General features: G+C 49.7%; 6 protein-coding genes across 6 annotated transcripts; 4 read left to right on the top strand and 2 right to left on the bottom strand.

Annotated features, from left to right (window-relative positions):
- Window positions 1-1,009: 1,009 nt before the first annotated feature.
- On the top strand, window positions 1,010-1,429 carry CLAFUR5_01250 (uncharacterized protein; the record flags this gene model as incomplete). The annotated part of the gene is made up of 1 exon (XM_047900398.1): window positions 1,010-1,429. The coding sequence occupies one exon, from the start codon at window positions 1,010-1,012 to the stop codon at window positions 1,427-1,429; it is 420 nt and encodes a 139-aa protein (XP_047755894.1).
- Window positions 1,430-1,686: 257 nt separating this feature from the next.
- Window positions 1,687-4,383, bottom strand: CLAFUR5_01249 (uncharacterized protein; the record flags this gene model as incomplete). The annotated part of the gene is made up of 3 exons (XM_047900397.1): window positions 1,687-1,832; window positions 1,885-3,007; window positions 3,061-4,383. 3 exons carry the CDS (start codon window positions 4,381-4,383, stop codon window positions 1,687-1,689), a joined length of 2,592 nt encoding a protein of 863 aa, XP_047757052.1.
- A 1,038-nt stretch (window positions 4,384-5,421) lies between these two features.
- CLAFUR5_01248 (uncharacterized protein) lies at window positions 5,422-6,559 on the top strand (the record flags this gene model as incomplete). Its single annotated transcript, XM_047900396.1, has 2 exons — window positions 5,422-6,145; window positions 6,204-6,559. The coding sequence occupies 2 exons, from the start codon at window positions 5,422-5,424 to the stop codon at window positions 6,557-6,559; spliced, it is 1,080 nt and encodes a 359-aa protein (XP_047757053.1).
- Window positions 6,560-7,807: 1,248 nt separating this feature from the next.
- On the top strand, window positions 7,808-9,436 carry CLAFUR5_01247 (Quinate permease; the record flags this gene model as incomplete). The annotated part of the gene is made up of 1 exon (XM_047900395.1): window positions 7,808-9,436. One exon carries the CDS (start codon window positions 7,808-7,810, stop codon window positions 9,434-9,436), a length of 1,629 nt encoding a protein of 542 aa, XP_047757044.1.
- Window positions 9,437-9,683: 247 nt separating this feature from the next.
- Window positions 9,684-10,542, top strand: CLAFUR5_01246 (Frataxin, mitochondrial; the record flags this gene model as incomplete). Its single annotated transcript, XM_047900394.1, has 3 exons — window positions 9,684-9,750; window positions 9,810-10,198; window positions 10,261-10,542. 3 exons carry the CDS (start codon window positions 9,684-9,686, stop codon window positions 10,540-10,542), a joined length of 738 nt encoding a protein of 245 aa, XP_047757045.1.
- Window positions 10,543-11,111: 569 nt separating this feature from the next.
- On the bottom strand, window positions 11,112-11,431 carry CLAFUR5_01245 (Diphthamide biosynthesis protein 3; the record flags this gene model as incomplete). Its single annotated transcript, XM_047900393.1, has 2 exons — window positions 11,112-11,342; window positions 11,396-11,431. 2 exons carry the CDS (start codon window positions 11,429-11,431, stop codon window positions 11,112-11,114), a joined length of 267 nt encoding a protein of 88 aa, XP_047757046.1.
- Between the last annotated feature and the right edge of the window lie 10,601 nt (window positions 11,432-22,032).

Below are 22,032 nucleotides of genomic sequence, written 5' to 3'. Positions count from 1 at the left end.
CCAGGGAGCATGCTCAGCCTGTTGAAGGACGGATGCTGTCGTAGCTGTTACGTCGGCTGAACACTCGCGAGAGACCGCTGAATATTGATCTTCTGCTACCAGTCGACTTCATCGATGACTTGGAGCTGGCTGACTTCGAGAGTGTTCTCGCTGTCGAAGACAATGGTTTACTATAACCAGTCAGTGGCAGTCCTCGCTACACCTTGGAGCGTATTGGCTATACTGACCCGCTCAACTTGCGGTAGGCATGTTGGCCTCCCTGTCGCTCTGTCCAGTATGCTTGCTGGTCGTAAGGTATCACGGCGGGAGCGACGAACATGATGCAAATGTGTGGGTAAAGCGAGGTGTTAGAGTCGATGTTGCGGGCAGGACTGCATTTGTGGATGTTGAATAAGCAGTCGTCACCTGAAGAGTACGCAGCCCAAGATCTTTAAATGTTGTCTGAAGCGTGATGCATTGCTGATTTAGTGGGCACCGACTCCCTCGTTGGTGCTGTGCCAACAGCATTGTCTTGTGGTATCATTGGCCTGGTGACCTCCGTCAGCAACGCAGCACGCTCAACCCACGATCTGCTAGGACCAGGACCTGTGCATGGTCTTGCACGGAGCTCGCAGGTTGAAGCCTGACAGAGCTGGCACTTCACTTGCAGTGGTAAGCTGACGCTATTGCAACGATCAGCGCGGTTGTCGGACTCTGCGGAAGGCGTCGTTCCAGAGGCATAACCTGGTATTAGGTGCTCGGCCTGTAGAACCAAGGGCAGCAAGGCAGCAAGGCGTCAGTCAGCGATCACCCGATATTCCTGCCGTTCAGAGCAACTTCTTCAACATCGCTGATGCGGGACACGACGAGCAGCAAGTAGTGCACCTTCAAGGCATCTCCATCCGGCGGCATCGCGCTCTACACCCGGCAGGTCGTGTCATTGACTGCTGCTCTGCTCTCTCATGAATCATGATGCGAGGACTGTACGAAGGGTGACTCGCGGGAAAAGGAGCGAGCGAGCACCCAGGAAATGCAGCAGGCCACCACCTCAGGTGCTCAGGCGAAACTTCGGCTCCACTTGTTGCCTGCAGACTTCAATGTTGTTGCATCACGCTCACCACCGCACCTTGACCACAACGCACAATCGCAGCAGACCATGAGCCCTTCGTCCCTCGTTGCGCACTACAAGTCGCCGCACGCGACCCAGAGCTTCTCTTCAGAACTGCCGCATCTGCCTGAAGATGGCGCGAATGTAGAGCAGCAGAAAACCGCTTACCTGGCTGCGCTTCGTGCCAACACCACAAAGTTGCAAGACGAAGTGAACGTTTACCTGACGCAGAAGATGGACGAAGACAAGGTGGCCGAGAGTGCGAGGGGCAAATCGAGCAAAGATATGGAAGAGCGGGAAGAGAACATGTATGGCGAGGAGGACCCGGAGGAGACAGGATGAACGCCTTGCACAATGCGATGGTGGCCTCATTATGCAGTCATGAAGTGGAGGAGGGTGCCAGGTCAGGGAGAAAGCGCTACGCCTGTGCACCGCCATTGGGTCCATGGTCAGCACGTTGCTCGTCCTGCAGGAACGACATTTCGGCGCCGTCGGGACATGTTGGACGGGAGCCGCAGATGGGAAGGCATTTCGAGGTCACACATGCACCGGGCGTTGATATGCTGCGTGAAGCTCTATCCTCTAGAATGCTACTGCCGTCAAAACCCCACCGCGACCATTAGTCCGTATCCAACGCTTATGATAACTCCATACGACATGATGCTGGCAGGGACACCTCTCGTCAAGAAGTGCCAGACTTGCAAGTATCTCTGGCCCGTCTGTGGATCTTCCATCATGATAGCAGCTGTGATCATATTAGTACGGACAATCACAAAAATCAAGACTATTGAACTTACTCATGTTGGGGAAGCCGCTAGTCGGCAAGCCCATCGCAGCGGAAGCCATCAGCACGGAAGCCATGACAAGAAGGTTAGGATGCGGCTCAGCCATACCTGCTCCGACCTCACGGACCAGCGGTAGGATGATCAGGGCGGCCACGGTATGACTGATGAACGTTGCAACAACTGCGATCAGCGCAGCGAAAGCGCAGGTGACACCATACAACGACAGGCTCGAGACCTCGCTCGTGATGGCTATCGCGATAGTCCGGAGCAGTCCGGAGCTGTTGACAGCCTTGCCAAGTGCTAGTCCACCAGCCGCGAGAATGATAATCGTCCATAGGAAGTTGTTGAAATCTTCTTTGGTCAGAATTCCAGTGCCAAAGAAGAGGACGATCGGAATGATGGCAACAACTCCCATGTCCCCGAATGTGCCCTCCAGCTCATGGCTGACACACCACAGCACAATAGTAACGAGCGTGACTACTGATATGAACCACTGAATGCCGGTGAACTTGTCCTTCATAGGTCTGATGGGTACGATCGTAGTGTTGCGGCCTGGTCTGAAGGTCACCAGTAGCAGTACCCAGATCATAAGAATGCTGATGATGCACACCGGTAGCGCAATGAAGAACCATGTCCCCCATCCGGGCTGAGGCTCCATGTTCTCCAACGCAATGAGGTTCTGCGGCGACGCGATCGGTGAAGCCGCTCCGCCGATGTTTGATGCCAATGCTATGCCGAGCAATAGCGCCTTGGACATGTCGCTGTCTGACGGCAGATTTCGCAGAATTGGCTGGATGATGCTGAAGCACAACACGGGTGCGGCAACGTTACTGATCCACATACTGGCGAAGGTCGCGACACCCATGCTAGTGAGTAAAACGGTTCGTGGTTTCGTGCCAGCCTTAGACAGCACAAAAGTTGCCATCATTTTCGCAATGTTGTACTTGCTCAGGGCAGCAGCGATCGTGAAGCCACCAAGAAGAAGCATGATCACCGGGGTCCACATTGAGGCAAAGACATAACCAGCAGCTTCTTTACTTGTAAGGCGACGATGAGGCTTGTTGTCCTCGCGCACGACTTGCAGCACGACGCAGAGGAAAGGCACCAGGAGCGAGGTCACGAACAAGGGTATGGCCTGTTGACAGTTAGCAGTGATCGACCTTTTAGTGCTTCGGCCCCCGTGCGTACCTCTGTGGCCCACAGTAGACTGACGAATATGACCAAAGCTAAACAGTTCTGCTGCTCTGGCCTTTCCATGATTGGGACTGCAAGCAGTACGGCGAATATAGCGACTATCGCAACCAGAACCCAGAATGTCCCGCTGATCAAGAACTTCGGGCATCTGTAATTGCCAATTGGCAGATTGACTTCCTTAAGGGCGCCGTCCTCATGGTCTCCCTGCAGTCGTGCCTTTGTGGGGTCGTTATCTTGACCAAGCATAGTGTTTCTGATTCCCAAGTTCGCAGCTTGAGCTTTGCGCTCGATGCCGATCATTTCTCGCCAGACAGTGTTCCGCTCCCAGACCACATGCTCTCGTAGGTGCAATCGAAGCTCCTGTCGTGCAGCGTCTACATCGCCCTTGGTGACGATACTTGCGTATGATTCCTCTACCTTCAGAAGATGTTCTGCTAGCCGTTCCATTGTACTCGACTGGAAAGGATATGCTGGCTTTACATTCGCATCAATGTATGGACGCTTGAGATTACGGTCCAAGATCTTGTCGTACTTCTTGAGAACTTTGCTGAAGCCGGTCTCGTTAAGTTGGATGAAAGATCGTAGCTCGCAGATGCTAACATAGAGGTTCGTGATGCGCTTCTTCAATGTAATGCCTTCGTCATAAAGTGCTTGTAGGGCATCATCGCCAAAATCATTGAACGCGGTGCTAGGCCGCCGTCGATAGTCTGCATTGAGATCGAAGCCGTCTGCGCGATCGCCTACCGTTGAGTCTTTGCCACGACCAGTAGGCCGTCTCTCCAGCGTTGACTGGCTCTTGGTGAGCGCGGTCTGTTCGTTATCCTCATCCTCGCTCTCGTCTTCTTCCTCTAGATTCGGCCTTCTGCTGCCGCTGCCGGTCGTAGAGCTCTTCCTCCTCTTGGGCTGGGTGAAGGTGCGGAATATGCTCTGCTGCCTGGCTCTGGCCCAGACACTCTGCCGTCGCGCACCATCTTCCCCATCCTCACCTGCTGCATGCTCGGCCTCGAACTCTTCAACGTCGCGCAGCAGAGCATCGACTTCGCCAAAGATCTCGAGTTCCTTTAGCTGGTAGAAAGTGCAGATCTTCTCCAGCTCATCATCGAGTTTTCTCGAGAAAACCTTGTCCCAATCGTCGACAGAGCTTGTGACGAGCAGTGGGGAGGCTTCGGGGTCCTGGCTGCTCGAGGCAGGCTTTCCATTCTGCTGGTTGATCTGCTTCTCAAGCTGGTAGATGAGCTTCTTGAGGTTCGAGTACGAGATGTAGTTGGACGACCAGTCCGGCACGGCATTGAACTGGATGCTGTGGGAGAACTTCATGTCGCGCTCGACGAGGTCGCAGAGCTTGCGCCTGCGCCGGAGTGCGTCCTGGGAGGCAGGTCCAAGTTCTCGCAGGCGGTCACGAGGACCGGGGCTGTTTTGCGCGAGGGCAAGCGCGGGCGGTGGGAGGAGGGCGAGTTCGAGGCCTGGCGAGGGGGGTGTGGCAGAAGGACCGGTGTAGCGCCTCGTGGTCTTCGCACGGCTACATGTATTGTGCCATGACGATGGGGCCCAGCGTGGGTTGCGCGTGTCTGGAGCCAGCGAGGCCACGATTTCGAGTTGGCGATTGTACCGGCAAAAATGCGCTATCGATAGCTCTGGTCGAGCTGGGCAAGAGGGAGAAGCGTTGTGTCGCCATTGGTGGCCCGAGAACCTAGAACTACATGTACCTGGTCATTGCGCGGAGCACTGCTCAGAAACTCGCGCGAGACTCCGACTTAGCCACACCAAGCACAACACACACCCTCTTCAACAACTTGCCCCTCAACAGGACCAGACAAGTCCGCACGTGGAGCATCTGCAGCCCGACGCACCTTCGACCTTGTTGGCGGGCTGGCCACCTGATGCACAGCTCAGATGAGGCGCTGTTGTTTTGGACAAGTGTTGCTGACTGACTGACCGACCGACATCCTGGAATGGGATCGCTACATCCAAGGGACGCATACTCGAGCGCTGCCGTATTACTTCTACGGCTAGCTATTTTGCGTTCTGACGAGACTAGGTAGATACGCGCTGTCCTTGCTGCAGTGCAGTGCAGTGCCCGGTCCGAGATCGCTGCCTTCAATTACCCATTACCCACCGGAGCGACAACGACGCGGCTGCCATGCAACAGCACAGTCGCCTGGCCAGTGACCGGAAGTACCACTGCATTTGGTATATAAGTCTTTCACAGCGACTACTCACATTCTGCCACGACAGTGACCTCCCACCTTAGACGACACGGACTAGCGTCGCTCGCAAAACTCAATCCCAATCTGCTATAAGCATATAAACGACACGTCACTCTTAGCAACAGCGAACACGTTGCCACAAGCCGGCATGACAGACGAAGCAGAAAGCCAGCACATCTACGTGGCACCAGCTGACGTCCAGTCCTTCGCAGAAGGTGTACTGAAGGGCAACGGCGTTCCAGCCGAGAACGCAGCTATTGTAGCAAAATGCTTGGTCGCCGCCGATCTGAGAGGTGTCGACACCCACGGTGTCAATCGCATACCATCTTACATGGCGCGGATCAGGCAAGGTGTACTTGATGCGAAGGCCCAACCGACTCTGAGCGAAATAACGCCTGTGGTAGCGCAAGTGGATGCACACAACTCCTTCGGCTTCGTGGCGGCGCATCTTGGTATGGACAAAGCTACCGAAATGGCCAAGATCTACGGGATTGGGATGGTGAGTATCAAACACAGCAACCATTTTGGGATGTCGGCTTGGATCGTCCAGCAAGCCATCGATGCGGGCATGATGAGCCTCGTGTTTACGAACAGCTCTCCCGCGCTACCTGTGTGGGGCGGTAAGAGCAAATTGATGGGTGTTAGCCCGATTGCTTGCGGTGCGCCTGGAGGCGAAGAAAAGCCATTCATACTGGACATGGCGCCTTCGGTAGCTGCCCGTGGCAAGATATACAAAGCCAAGCGACGCGGCGAGAAGATACCGAAAGACTGGGCGCTCGACGCTGAAGGTCGCCAAACTGACGATCCGGCAGCAGCCTTGGAAGGGGTGATGTTACCGATGGGTGGGCCCAAAGGCTCAGCGCTTGCAATCAGTAAGTTGCGTGGTCTTGGGCATGCGATCTTGTCCGCTGACTCTGTGATACTGAGCAGTGATGGACGTCTTCTCGGGAGTCTTGTCTGGCAGCGCATTCGCAGGCCACGTCACAAATCCATACGATCCCAGCAAGCCTGCCGATGTTGGACATTTCTTGATAGCAATCAAGCCCGACCTCTTCATGTCTCTGGACGATTTTCGTGAGCGGATGGACCATCTTTACAGGCGGGTCCAGGACTCTGATAAGATGGCTGGCGTGGACCGCATTTATTTTCCTGGTGAGATAGAGCAGCTAACGGAGGAGAGCCGACGACAATCCGGCATACCGTACCATTCGGCAGAAGTCGAGGCACTCAACGCAGAAGCTGATAACGTAGGCTCGGAGCACATTCATATCAGATCTCGGAAATGAGTGCACAGTTGCTCAAGCACGATGCTCGCAGGACGGTCTGAATAGGTACGGCAAGTTTTTGACATCGCCAGATCTTCTCGAGCAGAGCACATATCTTCGGAACCAATCTCCATGGGTACTGTCGATACAAACGCTGCATGTTTCTGGCACAACTTTCTGCAGAACAGCAGTTCTCGCCCCTCTCGGGCCAGACCAGGGCCGGACGCAGGCGGATGTCCACCGGACCTTTAACCACCGCCCCAACAAGCCTGCTCAAGCACCTTAGTCTTCCGCCAAGCTTCGCTCAGCAGTTGCTCTCACCATATTTGCATGGTTCCCCATGGCACAGCCAATGCAGCGCGGCTGATGCCCCGCTCTTCACGTGGCTTTGACCACTACCGTCCTGGGCATAGTTTTTACAACCCCTGTATTTATGCTAACCACTTCCGGCTATCCATGTCCATCTCAGAAGGTGTTGCTACCTTCAATCTCACTATCAAGAATGGGCCAAGCTCACACCTAAGGACATACAACGTATATGCAAGAGTATGCGAGAACGCTGCGAGGCAGTAATAGCCAACAATGGAGGACACACCAGGTGGTGAGCTACGCCAAGCAGTGGATACATCCTTCCTAATGAGGAAAGATGGAAGAACAGGGGTTGTAAAAACTATGCCCAGGACTGTACGTTCGCAGGATGCCGACCATATCGTCTAAACGCAATGCCTGATCTAGACATCCGCGCTCACCGGCTCTCTTCTCTCGTGGCGAAACACGATTCCCGCGCTTCAGCGCCGTCGGCATGGCAATTAACGGCTCTCAGCTCTTTGTGAGACGCGTGACCAAGAACCTCATGGCCTTTGTTCTGATTGGGTCACAGACACGATACCACCGCTGTACTGCTCCCCGCCCTGCTCGCAGCTTACCATTCAAGTGATGTTTTCACTGCCGTGGCCGTAAATAGCTGCTCTTGGCAGCCTTGGCGGTAGCATTGAGACAGTCCCTCGTACATACTCGCGCTCCACAACGGGGTATCAATGCAACATGTGCAACGGGAGTAGTGGAGTGTAGCAGGTGTTCCCGGCACCTCTTCGCGTAAAGGATGTTGTCCCCCGACATGTAGCTCTCGAGCTTCGAGGCATACTTGAGACGCATGCCGCGCTCCCAAGCAGCTCCGACTTCTCCTCAGCAACTCTTGATCTCACCTGTCTTGGACTCTGACTACACAAGCTTTTGGTACCTCTACCAAGCTTCAGCGGCACAGCAAAGATGTTCTTTCGGCGACAGGATAGCGAGGCGCCGCCTGAGATTTTGAACTGGCGACTCTGGTATGGCGTCTTCGTCTTCGGTCTTATGGGCGCCGCTAGAGGTCTGGATGAAGGCCTGATCGGAACAACCGCCTCGCAGAAAAGCTTCATTGCACTGTTTGGCTTGAAGGATCCATCCAAAAGCGAGACCGAACAAGCAGATCTCCTCTCGAACATTACTTCCATGGTACAGCTGGGTTCGATCGGAGGAGCACTCTTTGCCTTCTTCATAACGGACAAAATAGGAAGACTGTGGGCGACCAGACAGCTTTGCGTGGTATGGATCCTTGGAGTTGCCATCTTCCTCGCGGCAGCTTCGAATGGCAGCATTGGTATGGTATACGCGGGTCGCTTCATCATGGGTCTCGGGATAGGACAAACAACAGTCGTGGCACCCTCGTACCTGGCGGAGATCGCTCCAAAGTTCACCCGTGGCCTCTGCGTTTGCATGTTCTCAGGCTCGGTCTATCTGTCTATCTTGCTCGGGTACTTCGCAAGCTGGGGCAGCAGCATTCACATCTCGAACTCATCGCAGCTGCAGTGGGTTGTTCCCAATTTGCTGCATGTTTACTTCGCCTTCATCATCGCAGCGACGAGCTTCTTCGCCATCGAGAGCCCCCGCTGGCTGTGCAAGGTTGGCAAGCAAGAGCAGGCAGCAAATAACTTGTCGCAACTCCGCAACTTACCAGTAGAACACTGGTATGTCCAGTCTGAGCTTCTCGATATTACCGATCAGCTTGAGAGGGAACGCGAAGCTACGTTGGGTGCACAATGGACAGGTGTGCTGAAGGAGCTCGTTATGGCGCCGGCAAACCGATACCGTCTCATGCTGTCCGTCATGTCGCAGCTACTGGGTCAATGGAGCGGAGCGAACAGCATCACCATATACGCTCCCGAATACTTCGCCATGGTTGGACAGAGCGGCCAGAACGAAAAGTTATTCGCTACAGCTATCTTCGGCGTGGTCAAGTTCGTATCTGCGCTGATCTGCGCCCTCTTCCTCATCGACTTCGTGGGCCGAAAACGATCGTTGATGACTGGCATCACCCTTCAGTTTCTCGCAATGTTGTACATGGCGATTTTCCTGCTTATCGATACTGGAGTAGACGATCCTGGATCACAAACGTCGAGCGAGAAGAGCGCCGCTACTGGAGCCATCGTCATGATCTACCTGAGTGGCTTTGGATGGGCTATGGGTTGGAACAGCATACAGTATCTGATCAACTCCGAGATATATCCTCTACGGCTACGTGCGATTGGTGGCTCGATTGCGATGACGATCCATTATGTGAATCAGTATGGCAATAGCAAGGCCGTGCCCGAGATGTTCATTGGTATGACCACGGGAGGGACCATGATGTTCTTTTCATGCGTGACTCTGATCGGCGGTGTTTGGGCATGGTTCTTTTTGCCAGAGCTCAGCGGAAAGAGCCTTGAGTCCGTGGATGCAGTATTCGAGCTGCCGTGGTACCTGATCGGCCGCAAGGGCAAGGACCTCACTGTCGGCATAGGAGGTGCTGTTGAGCAGGGCGAAATGAAGGAGAAGATGGAGACGATTGAGAATGTTAGGGAGGTAGAGCAGAGAGCGTGATCAATCGACATGTACCGTGCTATACAGTAGCGAGGTAGGACAGGAAACGAGGTAGAGTTCGCCGATGCGATGCGAACCATTTCGCCTTCGAGTTCGAGGCACGTGACTAGTAGTATTTCATCTGGCAACACTTGTAACACGGGTGGTATGCCACGAGGTAAGCATACTGTTGAAGTAGGAAGTATGGTTTTGACGATCCCGAGCACCAATGTTTTATTTCACTTTCCTGTCAGTTCGAGGTATATATATGCTGAAGTTCAGCGTAGCACCAGTATTGTGTGGGGAAGCGGACGTCCAGCTCCAGCTTCAGAGCTGTGTGTTTCACTGCCATGTGTTCCAGGATAAACAACTGAACTGAAACCGGACTATACAGCTCATCTCCAATCGACCATGTCAGCACCGGCGACCTCAGCAGCACGCAACGTGATGCGGCAAGCAACAAGGAAGGTCTCCTCATCGCTTGCTCGCCATGCTCGGCGTCAACAACATCAGCCTGCCTTTCGATACGGCTCAATAGCGACCATGCGGGTCTCTCAATCGCGCTGCCTTTCTACAAGCCCGATCACCCGTGCTGGCTTGATGCCAGATGCAGAGGAGCCAGAGCCACCGAAAGTTGAGAAGCCGGAAACACCACGACCGACAGAACCCACCGAACTCAGCGAGGAGGAATACCATGAGCACGCCGATGCGTTTGTGGGCTCTGTGCATGAAAAGGCGGAGCAAATTCAGGAGGGAAGGGACGATGTAGAGGTGGAATACAGTGTATGTCCAGGAGCTACAATGGCGTACTTAGTGTGCGGGCATCGCGACTGACAATCGGGTAGGCTGGAGTGCTATCGATCACATTCCCACCGAACGGCACATACATCATCAACAAGCAGCCGCCCAACAAGCAGATCTGGCTATCATCGCCCTTGTCTGGACCGAAGCGCTTCGACTGGGTCCTGACTGGCGAGAGTATGCACCAGAAAGAGGGTGGAGGTAGCGGCGAATGGGTATATCTGCGCGATGGCACCAAGTTCTCTCATCTCCTCAGCAAGGAACTAGGCATTCTTCCGGATCACCATGAGGAAGAACTCAAACAGAGTACGGACCCTGTGGAGTAATACGATGTGTGTGTACAGGCTGATTATGAGGTCGCAGATGACGCGGCAGATACTCTGCCATGAGGCACGAGGCATGAGGCATGAGTCGACAGAGATTAAGGCTATTGCATAATGGTGCATGCATTGCAGAGTCGCTGGCAGGCTCGAGACTTTATGCAGGCAAGTTTACGGAACCGCGCTACAAGTCTCGCAATCGTTGTTCTGTCAGTCCCTTTCTCATGATGCCAGGCCTATGTCTTCCTCTCACTTCTCTCCGTGCCTTGCCCTCTGCTGCACGAAGGCCTTGCAAGCATCTGTCGCCGTCATGGCGTGGCGATATGCTTCATCACTTGCCCTCAACGAGACTCTCTTCTGCCGCATGCATCTTACGCCGCAGCTCAGCCTCTTCGCTATCAGGCTGCCCACAGTGTAGTAGTCTTGCGAGGCCTTATTCAGCACTCTTGATGCCGAAACTGACACCTCCGCTCTTGCAGCTCGCGCTCTCTGCTGTGACCGCCGGAGCTCTGTCTGCGGGTCAATCCTGCTTATTCTGTCGCTTTTTGTGTCCTCGCCACCTCTCCACCTGCTCTTCAAGATGCGGCAACCACTTGCTGGGGCTGGGCCGGAGTCTGCTGTGCAGCAGCGTCGCCATCAGGCTTGGGCAGATCGTCGACGTCAAAGATAACCCTGATCTGAAGACTACAACTGGGACACACTGCAATCTCCTCGCCGTCGCGCAAGTCTTCGATGTTGATCTCGAAGCGATCGCCGCATGGACATGGGTAGTGGTACGTCTGGAGCGTCTCGTCGTAGGTCATGTCCTGGCTGCGAGTCAGTCGCTCTGACGGGGTATAGGCTATGCAGCACTACACACCTCAATCTCGATCTCATCGTAGATATTGTCTGCCATTTTGTCACATAAGGTATCTGAGAGTCGAATGCAGTTCTGTGCAGGACAACTAGGCGTTCGAATCTGGACAAGAATTATCAGAGTTCGTGAGATCTGGGGTAGAAGTCTTCCCCATGACGTGCACTAATCAATCTTGACCCTTGACGTGCACTCGCTAAATAAAATCCGCCTCAGGCTAGTTAGAGCTAGTTAGCTGCTATAATGTTTAATTAAAGCCCCCTCTAAAGATTGCTTACGATAGAATATCTCGATATATACTACTCCTAAGATAGTACGTAATATATAAAACTATATAAGTTAGATAAAAACCGATACTATATAACTATCTTATAAGCCTATCTATAGCTTATATACTCGAAGAACGCAATAGATAGATAAAGAAGTATATATTACGTACCTTAATTCTAAAGTATACGTTATAGAGAAGACTTCTATAGAGGCGCCGGTTATAAGGAGGTAAAGTATTACGGTTTACCTCGTAAGGCTACACTTAGTGTCACGTGACCTAGTGCGCTAGCGCGCCCGGACCCTAGACCCTGACCTCGACGTTTACTTTATCGCGGCTTCGCGACTTTCTTATCTTCTCTTCTTTATAGAACTTATTCGATTCTAAGGTATTAATACGTTTACGCCCTATCTTACGCCTTATCCGTGTTATTAAGTTCTACCGCCCTCAGATCGCCGAGCCGTACGATCATAGACTACGTATCGCCGCTACGACCGCGTACGACCGAGACTCGAATAGCCGTAGGTACTAATACGACTATTAGACTAGACGAATTATCCTTTATCCTAAGACTTAACCTAAACCCTCTTACGAAGTCGTTCCTCCGAGAAGCCCGACAAAAGTAGAACGGTATACTTAGCGTAGCGTAGTAAGAGGTAGAAGACGAGTCGTAGTAGGATCCGGATTTCGACGATACCGTAGGTATAGAACGACTACGTAATATAGCGTAAGAGATATAGAACGAGACTTAGGATCGCGGAGACACTAAGTAGGCTCGTTAGTAAGAGGAAGAATGTCGGCGCTAGAAGCACTAAGAGCTACTACGTGATAAGTATAACCGACGTTAGTCTAAGAAGGAAACTTGACTCCGTATAGGTAGAGAGGATAAGACCTTATAATAGGGTATACGTACGCGGAAGGAGGAATATCTTAGCTACCGCTATACGATACCGATTAACTTTACCTAGAAGGGCAAAGAGGTAGAATATAGGCTACGGTATAACTCTACCGAGTTCTAGATTACTATAGCCGAGGAGCTTTCTTACTTAGTTACTAAGAACCTAGAAGCCTAGCTAGATATCCTAGACAAATACCGTCTCGCCTACCTCGGTCTTAAGGAGGTACGGGAGGTATTAACTATTTAGAAGAGTCGGCTATAGGCTAAGGCTAATTGGTATAAGGATAAGTTAGTATTACTCTAAGTAATACTTAACGAGCTTAGGGACGATAAGGACTTAGCGGCTAAGATTACCTACCTAAAGAAGTTAGGTAAGAAGGCGGCCGCTAAGATTAAGAACTTACGTAGTCGTAATATAGATCTAGCTAGTAAACTCGAAGCGACCTAGACTAAGTTAGCTACTAAGTAGAGCTTCGGTAAGCGTCCCGCCGCGTTTATTACAGATCTATAAGCCTAGCTAAAGGAGCGCGATAACCGTATCGCTTAGCTAAAGCCTAAGGAACCGACACCTCTACTACCTCCTACGAGGTAGAAGTCCGCCCTCGAGAAGCTACTTAACGGCGAGGACTCTAGTATTAAGATAGATATAACGAAGACTAAGAAGGCTACCTCTACCGTAGCTAGCGATAATAATAACGACACTACGGTAGTCTTAGTTAACGCCGCTATCTAGCGTAGTAACGGTAGTACCTATAACCCGATTAACTCGAGGAAGATTCCTATATTCTTAGCTAATATACCTAATTATAAGGATGAACTAGGATTTGTAGAGTAGAAGGAGAAAGTAGAGGACTATATAACTATAGAAGAGTTATATAGCCGATTATCTATAGTATACTTAGTAGTGTTTAATAACTTTGTTGTCGGTATTACGGGTAGCCCGCGACCCCTTACTATAGCTACGTCGGCCCGGCTGAACCGCGGACCTTCCGTATCGGGTTAGCGCGGCTTAGCTTTACTTTATAACTTCGCCGCGCCTCGCGCTCCTCTTTCGTAGCTTCGTAGAATAACAACTCTCTTATTCGGACTCTATAGTACGCGCGCCCTTATAGTTTATTCTACTACCCTACCTAGATCGCGGATCTAGGTAAGGGACGCGTAATAATAGGAATAGATAGAATTATAGAACTCGAAGAACGCGTAGAGTCGTTTTAGAACATAGAATACGGTAAGGCGTATAGCGCGTAAATACCTAGAGAACGTAACGCGGCGATATTATTAGTAGGTAGTCGCGCGCTCGTAGACAGTTAGGAAATAGGTATCATTACGCCTCCCCCGAACCTAGATAACATAACTTTATAGACGAACGGCGGTATACTACCGCTACTAAAGCCTAAGGGTAAAGGTAAGTAGCGTATACCTCTTTTCCCCGACCTCTCCTCTTTTCCTTAGAGTTAGATATAGGACGATAACCGGCGGGTTATAGTAAACACCGGTATCGCGCTATAATAAGAGATTAATAAAGCTTACTAGAAGGCCTTCGAGCGAGAAGAAGGTAGTAAGATTAACTTTATAGAACTGTTCGAGTTTAAGCTCGAAGAGAACCTAGGCGGCGACCTAGACGAGGTATACCTATCACTCGACGAGGTAGAGCACATTCTCGTATCCAAATACTAGAATGTTATACTAGACAAACTTACGACCCTCGTATCCTAGTACCCAAAGACTACCTATAACTTCGTACTATAGGTAGTAAACATAGCGATTACTAAAGGTAGACAGCTCGATATAATAGAGCGAGCTAATAACCTCTAGAACACCTAGTATACTACGCTATATACCGAGTATAACCGTATCTACAAGATACTACGAAGCGAGGAGGCTATAATATAGAAGATAGCCGTAGACCTAAAGAGTAAGAAAGATTATAACCTAGTAAAGTTATAAGAGGTAGAGAAGAAGTATAGGGAGGCTAATAACCTATATAAGTAATTTAGCGAGATTTACGAAAAGGAGAAGAAGAAGGTATAGGATACCGAAGCTAAGAACTAGGCTCTATAGAAGGAGGTTAACGATCTAAAGACTCGACTCTAAGCTACTAAAGACACTATATAGAATAGAGGTAGGGGCCGCTCTAGTCGCCGACCCTCCTATTTACCTCTACGCGAGACTTTACTCGAGTAGCTAATACGTAAGTATCGTAAAGCTACTAGTAGAGGCGGCGGCGGCGGAGGCGGTAGTAACAATAATGATAATAGTAATAGTAATAACGACCGAGGACGTAATAGAAACCGTCTATAACCTAATAATAATAACGGTCGCGACTCTCGAGCGCGTAATACCCGTATATAGACTCCCCTAACCGAACTTTTAGAACGCCTATTTACTATTAACCGTACTCTAATACGCGGTATCGAGGTTAGTAAGGGCGTACCTAACCCGAAGTACTTTAAGAACGATAACGACCCTAACTTCAATAGTCAGTATAGTAGCGTACTTCTTAAGCTAACTATAACTACTTTCCGCTCCGAGGTAGACGGCGTATGTTTTATATATAGATAGACATAGAGTGACCCTTAGAGAAGTATTAAGCCGAGGATCCCCGTATCTAGACAACAATTATTTAACGAGTTTAAGACTAGTAAAGAACTACTAGATTAGATAACGCGCTAGTACGGTACCCGTAACAAAGGAACTAAGGCTATAGTTAACATCGCTACCTATAAGTAGGAGTAGGGCGAGACCTTTATTACCTTCTACGCTTACTACTCGAAGCTACGTACTTAGATAGAGTAGACCGACGAGACTAAGCTAATACTATTTCGTAACCGCCTAAACCGTAAGTACTTTATTAAGACTTTCGGCAATAGGGAAGTAGATAGACGCTTATACGACATATAGGATATTATTAAGGGATATACGGTATTAGATAAGAGCTTCTACGAGACCGACCGACTATATCTATAGAAGGAGCGCCTACGTAGTAACCCTAATTCGAACAATAACGGCGTATAGGGCGGTAGTAATACCGTAGGCGCCGTAGCTACTAGTACGACCGCTATAATCGTCGAGTAACTACTATAATACGTAGGTACAAAGAAGAAGGAGGACCTACCGGTTTACTTATAGAACCTACCTTTATTAAACCGTAAGTAGCGTAAGGACCTTAAGAAGTAGGGTAAGTACTATCGCTACCGTATAGGCTCGTACGTGTTAAGATATAGTATCTTAAAGGGAGTCAATAATAAGGAAGTGATCTAGTAGCCTAAGGTATCTACGATAACTCAGCTTGTAGGGAGATACCTTCTCTCCCCTTTAGCTTAGATAGACATCTAACACAATCAATATGTTAGTTCCTAATATATTGCTATATACTCGTGCTATTAGTCAGTTGAAGATTGATCTCTTACTTTACTCCGCTACTATCTACCCGTACCTATTTAATAGTACGTATTAATAAGCCCCGAATACCCGATATATAGTTACGACGGCGACTACCGCCCTCTACATCTACGAAATAACGCGAACGCTAACCCGAACCTTAGCTCCCTTACTACCGACCTATAGTAATAGGGAAATAGTACGACCGCTACCTAAGCGTAGTAGTTAGCGGTTAGTAACTAAACTTTCTAAGATAGAAAGAGTATAAGATTAAGAGATATAGAATATAAGAGACGGACTATAGTAAGGAGCTTAAGATATTGGTATATATACTAGATAAATAATAACTAGCTATATACCCTTATATAGTATTACCCGTAATAATATAATATAGAAAGGCTCGCGGCCTTATAGATTCTATCTCTATCTCTCTCTTTCTTAATTAGAAGTTTATACGTAAATATACTATAAGGGCGCGCGTGCTATAGGGTCCGAACGAGATAGTTATTATTCTACGAAGCTACGAAAGAGGAGCGCGAGGCGCGGCAAAGTTATAAAGTAAAGCTAAGCCGCGCTAACCCGATACGGAAGGTCCGCGGTTTAGCCGGGCCGACGTAGCTATAGTAGGGGGTCGCGGGCTGCCCGTAATAGTATCCCCCCTCCTAAAACACGCCTTAGTCCTCTAAGCGTTATCTACCTTATAAGGCTACTTACCTATCGAGCTCTATAATCGCGCGAACGCCTAATCATCCTCTAGTGCCCTATCGTCATCCGATAACATCGCATTCGCTCTATTAAGACTATCCTCGACCGGCTTCCTTCGAGAAATATGTTGCCTAGTTAGCTAGCTTGCCTTAGACCTACGTCTATCTTCGGCTAGTACTCGCGTATAATCCTTATAACTAAAGTTAGGTATTATTATAGGCTCTATAGGCTCTACTCGAGTATCGAATATATACGGAGTAGATTCTATTAGAGGTAAGGCTCGAGGCGACTTATTCGTAACGGTGTCTTTTGGAATAACCCTAATCGTATTAAGCCCGAGCACCTTAGTAGCTAGTAGGGACTAGTTAGATAGAGCTACGAAGCCTATAGGCGTAGACAACTCCGGCCAGTTATACTAAAAGTCTATAATAGCGGCGGCTATATATTAAAGTATATCCTCTATAGATTACTAGGTCTTACTATCCTCCTCGTTCTAATATCTAGCCTATTTTACCTTATACTATATATCTACCTTTAGAAAAAACGCTCATCGATCTCTGCGCCAAAACAAGACACATTCGAAAGCTCTTATCAAGGCCATTCTAACGATATACAAAGCAGGCCACTACCCCTAGGACTAAGGGAGTTCTACCTTATTCAATCTGGACAGCTTGAAGCTCTCTTCACCCTGTTTCTTTAGCTCCAAACGCCGCGGAGGTGCCTAGCTACATTAGGCAACTCCTAGGCAATAGTAGCCTAGGCTACGGCACTAACGGCGCCTACGGCCCTATAGGCGAAGCCCCCCTAAGACAACTAGTAGCAACTTATAGAGGATACAAAAAGTATAGAAACTAACGATCAGCTCCCTTACCGGTCTCTATAGGTAATGATCACTTAGCTACGCACGGCGCTTGTACTGTCGTATTACCGAGGGCAACAAGAAATGAGGACGACGTCCTAGGCGATTAGTAAGGCCACCCGGAATCAATACCCCTATAGCTAGGTATCGGTCGCGGTATCGATACTAGGCCCCCGCCTAACGTACGATATAGTTACGATCCGCATTATAGCAAAGGAAGACTAGGCCGAAGTTGCGAAGCTATCGAACAAGGAGCTCGCCTAACGAATTAACTAACTAGGGGTAGTCGTAGTGAACTAACAGTCTAATAGTACTCTATAGATCTATACTAGCTCTGCTACTACTAGGAGGTACCTAGAGGCATAGCTATAGTAGGCATCTAAGGTTGCGGTATTAGCGAAGGTCTTAACGAAACAATTCACGATCCTAGTCTACGACATACCTAAGGAGTTTGACCTAACTAACTAGGGTCACCTACGCGCTCTCTAAGAGGACAACCCGGTCACTCTTAACTCTCTAATCTAGAAGGCGACTTGGCTCTATAGGAAATGGCTAGAAGGTAAGAAGGCCTCGGCGCTAATAGTATAGCTATAAGACGCGAAAGCGGCGGATCTAGCGATAGAATAAGGCCTAGTCTAGCAATATAGCCTCAAGATAGTAGAAAAGCACTCCTTATCCTTTCGTGTCCTCTAATACTTCAAATGCTAACAGTATAGACACCAAACCTATACGTACATAAATAAGTAGGCCTACTCGAACTATATAGGAGACTATATATCTAGGGACTATATATCGACTACGAGACGGTACGCGAACTGTCCGGGGCACTACCTATCGTATAGTACGGAATGCCTATAGCGGAAACTAGCGAAAAACAAGGCAATCACAAACAGAACCGTCGCCCTAAGATTCTACGGCGACCGTAAGGCTAGCCTATACCGGAACTAACTAGCGGCGGTCGGGCATAAGCGCCCTAGGGCCGAGAACGATATAAAGGATACGTAACCTAGGGCGTACGGGAGGCCACGTGCTCTGCTAGCTACGGCGAGGGAATCTAACTAGGCCCGGCTCCCCTTTAGTACATAGTCGATAGGCGTAGACTAGGACGTATAGGGCAGTAGGACATAGGACGATATAGAGGAAATGATTGTCGATGCCGATAACTAGCCTCGATACGCTTAGCATTATCTAGTATAACGTCAACTATAGCAAGGATATAGTCTAGAACCATTTCCTACACGAGGCGGACCCGCGCGTCTACTACGTCCTTACAATCTAGGAGCTATAGATTAACCCGTACTATAAGAGACTAACGACCTACAAGTCACTAGGCTATACGACATGCCTACGAGGCGACGGTAGACCCCGTACGTGCTTCTATATTAGCAAGGACATACTAGAATCCGACTAGGAGGTAGTGTACTACGTAGACGAAGAAGGCGGGGGTGATATTACCTCCCTCTACGTAGGTAGCACCTAGATATACAACCTATATATACAACCGCTAGCCTCGAGGTCTAGCCGCGACCTAGGGGTCTATAGACACCTAGACAGTGCGCTTAAGAGACAAGGGTGCCACATCGTAGTAGGAGACTTCAATATACACTACCCTTCCTAGGAAAGCCTTATACAGCCGCACCCTATAGCCGACGAAGTACTCGACTTGATAGCGAGTAACGTAATTGCCCTTAATACCCCGAAGGACCTAGGCACCTAGAAGAGAGGGGGACTCTAAGGCACGATCGACCTCTCCTAGATCTTAGATAGCTACTACTATACGGTAACCTACTATAGGATCGAACATAAACTCGAGGCGTCGTCAGACTATATACTAGTCAGGACCTCTATTGCGATATAGATACAACGTATACTAGCGAGAATCCCTAAGCTAAACTAGGGAAAGGCCTACTAGGCCAACATCTAGGCGTACCTCAATGACTCTAAGAGGCTAGTCTAGATCGCGTAGTAGTAATACAACAGTAAAGACGAGATAGACGAAGCAGTCTAGGGGTTAATAGACGAAATAAGAAAAGCGACCTCACTTTACGTTCCGCTTGCCTAACTAACGATATAGTCTAAACTATACTAGATGCCGGAGTGCACTACGGTAGTAAGAGAAGCAAGGAGAGCCCGCCGGGTATAGACGAGTAGCTATAGCGAGGAGGCCTAGAACGTATATAGGGAGGCATACTAACAGAAGAAAGCTATAATACGAAGGGAGAAAGCAGTCGGCTAGAGGGCTATAGTAGAAGAAATCGCCGGCAAGCTAGAGAGGATATAGAAGCTAGCGAAATGGGCCCGACAGGACCCTATATAGGGCCCCTCCTTCTCTATCCTAGCGCTACAATCGCCTAGTAGCCCGGTTAGCGACCCCGAGGCTAAGGCGCGTCTACTAGCTAGCAAGTTCTTCCCGCCCCTAGTCGAGGCTGATCTAAGCGATATAAACAGCTCTACTCCCCTAGCCCCTAGTATTACGGTCTAATAGGAGGTGTCCGAGGGAGAAGTTGCCGCTATACTAAGGAAGTTGCCGGCGAAGAAAGCCCCGGGGCCGGATAGGATCCTAAACGAGCTACTAAAGAAGTGTAGAGATCAACTAGCCCTAGTAGTTATAGCGATCTTTAACGCCTGCCTATAGACCGGGTACCACCCGATAGCTTTTAAACAATCGACGATAGTGGTCCTACGTAAGCCGCAGAAGGAAGACTATACGTAGGTGAAGTCGTACCGCCTAATTACGCTCCTTAACACTCTTAGGAAGGCGCTTAAGAAGCTAGTTGTAACGAGACTCTCCGAGGCGGTAGAGGAATACTCCCTACTCCCGGACACCTAGATAGGTACGCGCCTATAGCGATCGACGCTATCCGCAATAGAACTTATCACCTCTTAGGTAAAGGCTATCTAGTATAAGAATAGGGACAAGGTGGCTTCCTTACTTAGCCTAGATATATCGGGAGCCTTCGACTAGGTGTTATACCCGCGGCTACTCTATATCCTAAGGTCGAAGGGACTCCCTAAGTAGCTTGTCAACTTCGTACGGTCCTACCTCTAAAACCGTAGTACGTCGATCCTAGTCGGCTAGTATAGAAGCCCATTTTAAGCAGTCTATACTAGAATCCCGTAAGGCTTAACGCTAGTACCTATTCTGTTCCTCTTCTTTATAGCGACGCTGCTCCCAGCCCTAGAATCCTAGAATACCGCTACGAGCGGCTTCGTAGACGACATAAACATCCTAGCGTAGTCTTCCTCGACTAAGGAGAACTATAGGCTACTAGAAGAGAAGCACAAGATCTACGAGGACTAGGCTAGGAGGCACGGGGCTCGGTTTGCCCTAGAAAAGTACAATCTAATATACTTTACGCGCCGGCCACGGTTCTATAATATACAAGCTTCTATCTAGATATAGGGGCATACGACTAATCCGGCAAATCAGCTTAGGATCCTCGGACTATAGGTGGACCCGGCGCTACGGTAGAGGAAGTACGTATAGGCAATATTACGGAAAGCTAAATAGAATATAGCATCATACCAGAGGCTCACTACGTCTATATAGGGGGCGGACTTCCGGTAGTCACGACTTCTATATACGGCTATTATACGGCTAGTCCTTACCTATAGCAGCTAAGTGTAGTCCTTAGGCGAGAGGGCCTGCCTATCGAAGGGACTCGTCGCGCCGCTAGCGAAGATCTAAAACCAATGCCTAAGGAAGGTCACCGGGGTATATAAGTCGATACTGACGAGGATGCTTAAGTACGAGACCGCTATACCGCCGATCGACCTATATATCTAGGGACTACGGACCTCCTACTTAGGCAAGTCGGCACAGTACCTAGTATAGAAGGTCATCGCTAGTGTAGTCGTAAGGGCCCGCGAATTAGTACTAGCGTATAGGGGCATTCGACCCGGAAACGAGCCGAACTACCGGGTAAGGGACGAACAGCTAGTAATATAATAGGAAGGTAAGAAATCGTTTATAGAGCAACTATAGAAAGAGAGGTGGAACAACTAGGTTGTAGGGCATAGTGGATGCCCTTAGCTAGCGGGATAACCTAAGGAATAGTCAGCTACAAAATCCGCGGTTAAGTACCCCCCGAAGCTCATCTACTACCGCCTTACGAGGGTATAGAGTAGTATAGCAACCTAACTACGAAGCGAACACATCGGCCTCTAGGGGTACCTATTATAGAGGAAGGTTCTAGGATACACGAATACTAGCTACCCCTACGGCTATCGCTCCTAGAACGTACGGCACGCACTCCTCGTCTGTCCGAGGTGGTCGCTAGGAAGGGGGGAGTAGATAGCAAAGGCGAGGAACCGGACGATTAGGGCACTTCTTAACAACGCTAAGGACCTACGGCGTATTACGAACTAGATACTAGAGAAGGGCTGGCTAGAATAGTACCGCCTAGTAGGAGCAGTGTAGGAAGAGAGGACACGACGTAGCGCGACGAGACTAGCTAGGAGCGGGGGCTAACGGGGTAGTGACATAGACTACGTACGTTCAGAGGGAAAGCTAAACTAGATAAGGAGTAGTC

The sequence above is a fragment of the Fulvia fulva genome, chromosome 1 (assembly GCF_020509005.1).
Source record: "Fulvia fulva chromosome 1, complete sequence".
Lineage (NCBI taxonomy): Eukaryota > Fungi > Ascomycota > Dothideomycetes > Mycosphaerellales > Mycosphaerellaceae > Fulvia > Fulvia fulva.
The sequence above is the reverse complement of the archived record's forward strand: the minus strand, read 5'-3'. Positions and strand labels throughout refer to the sequence as shown.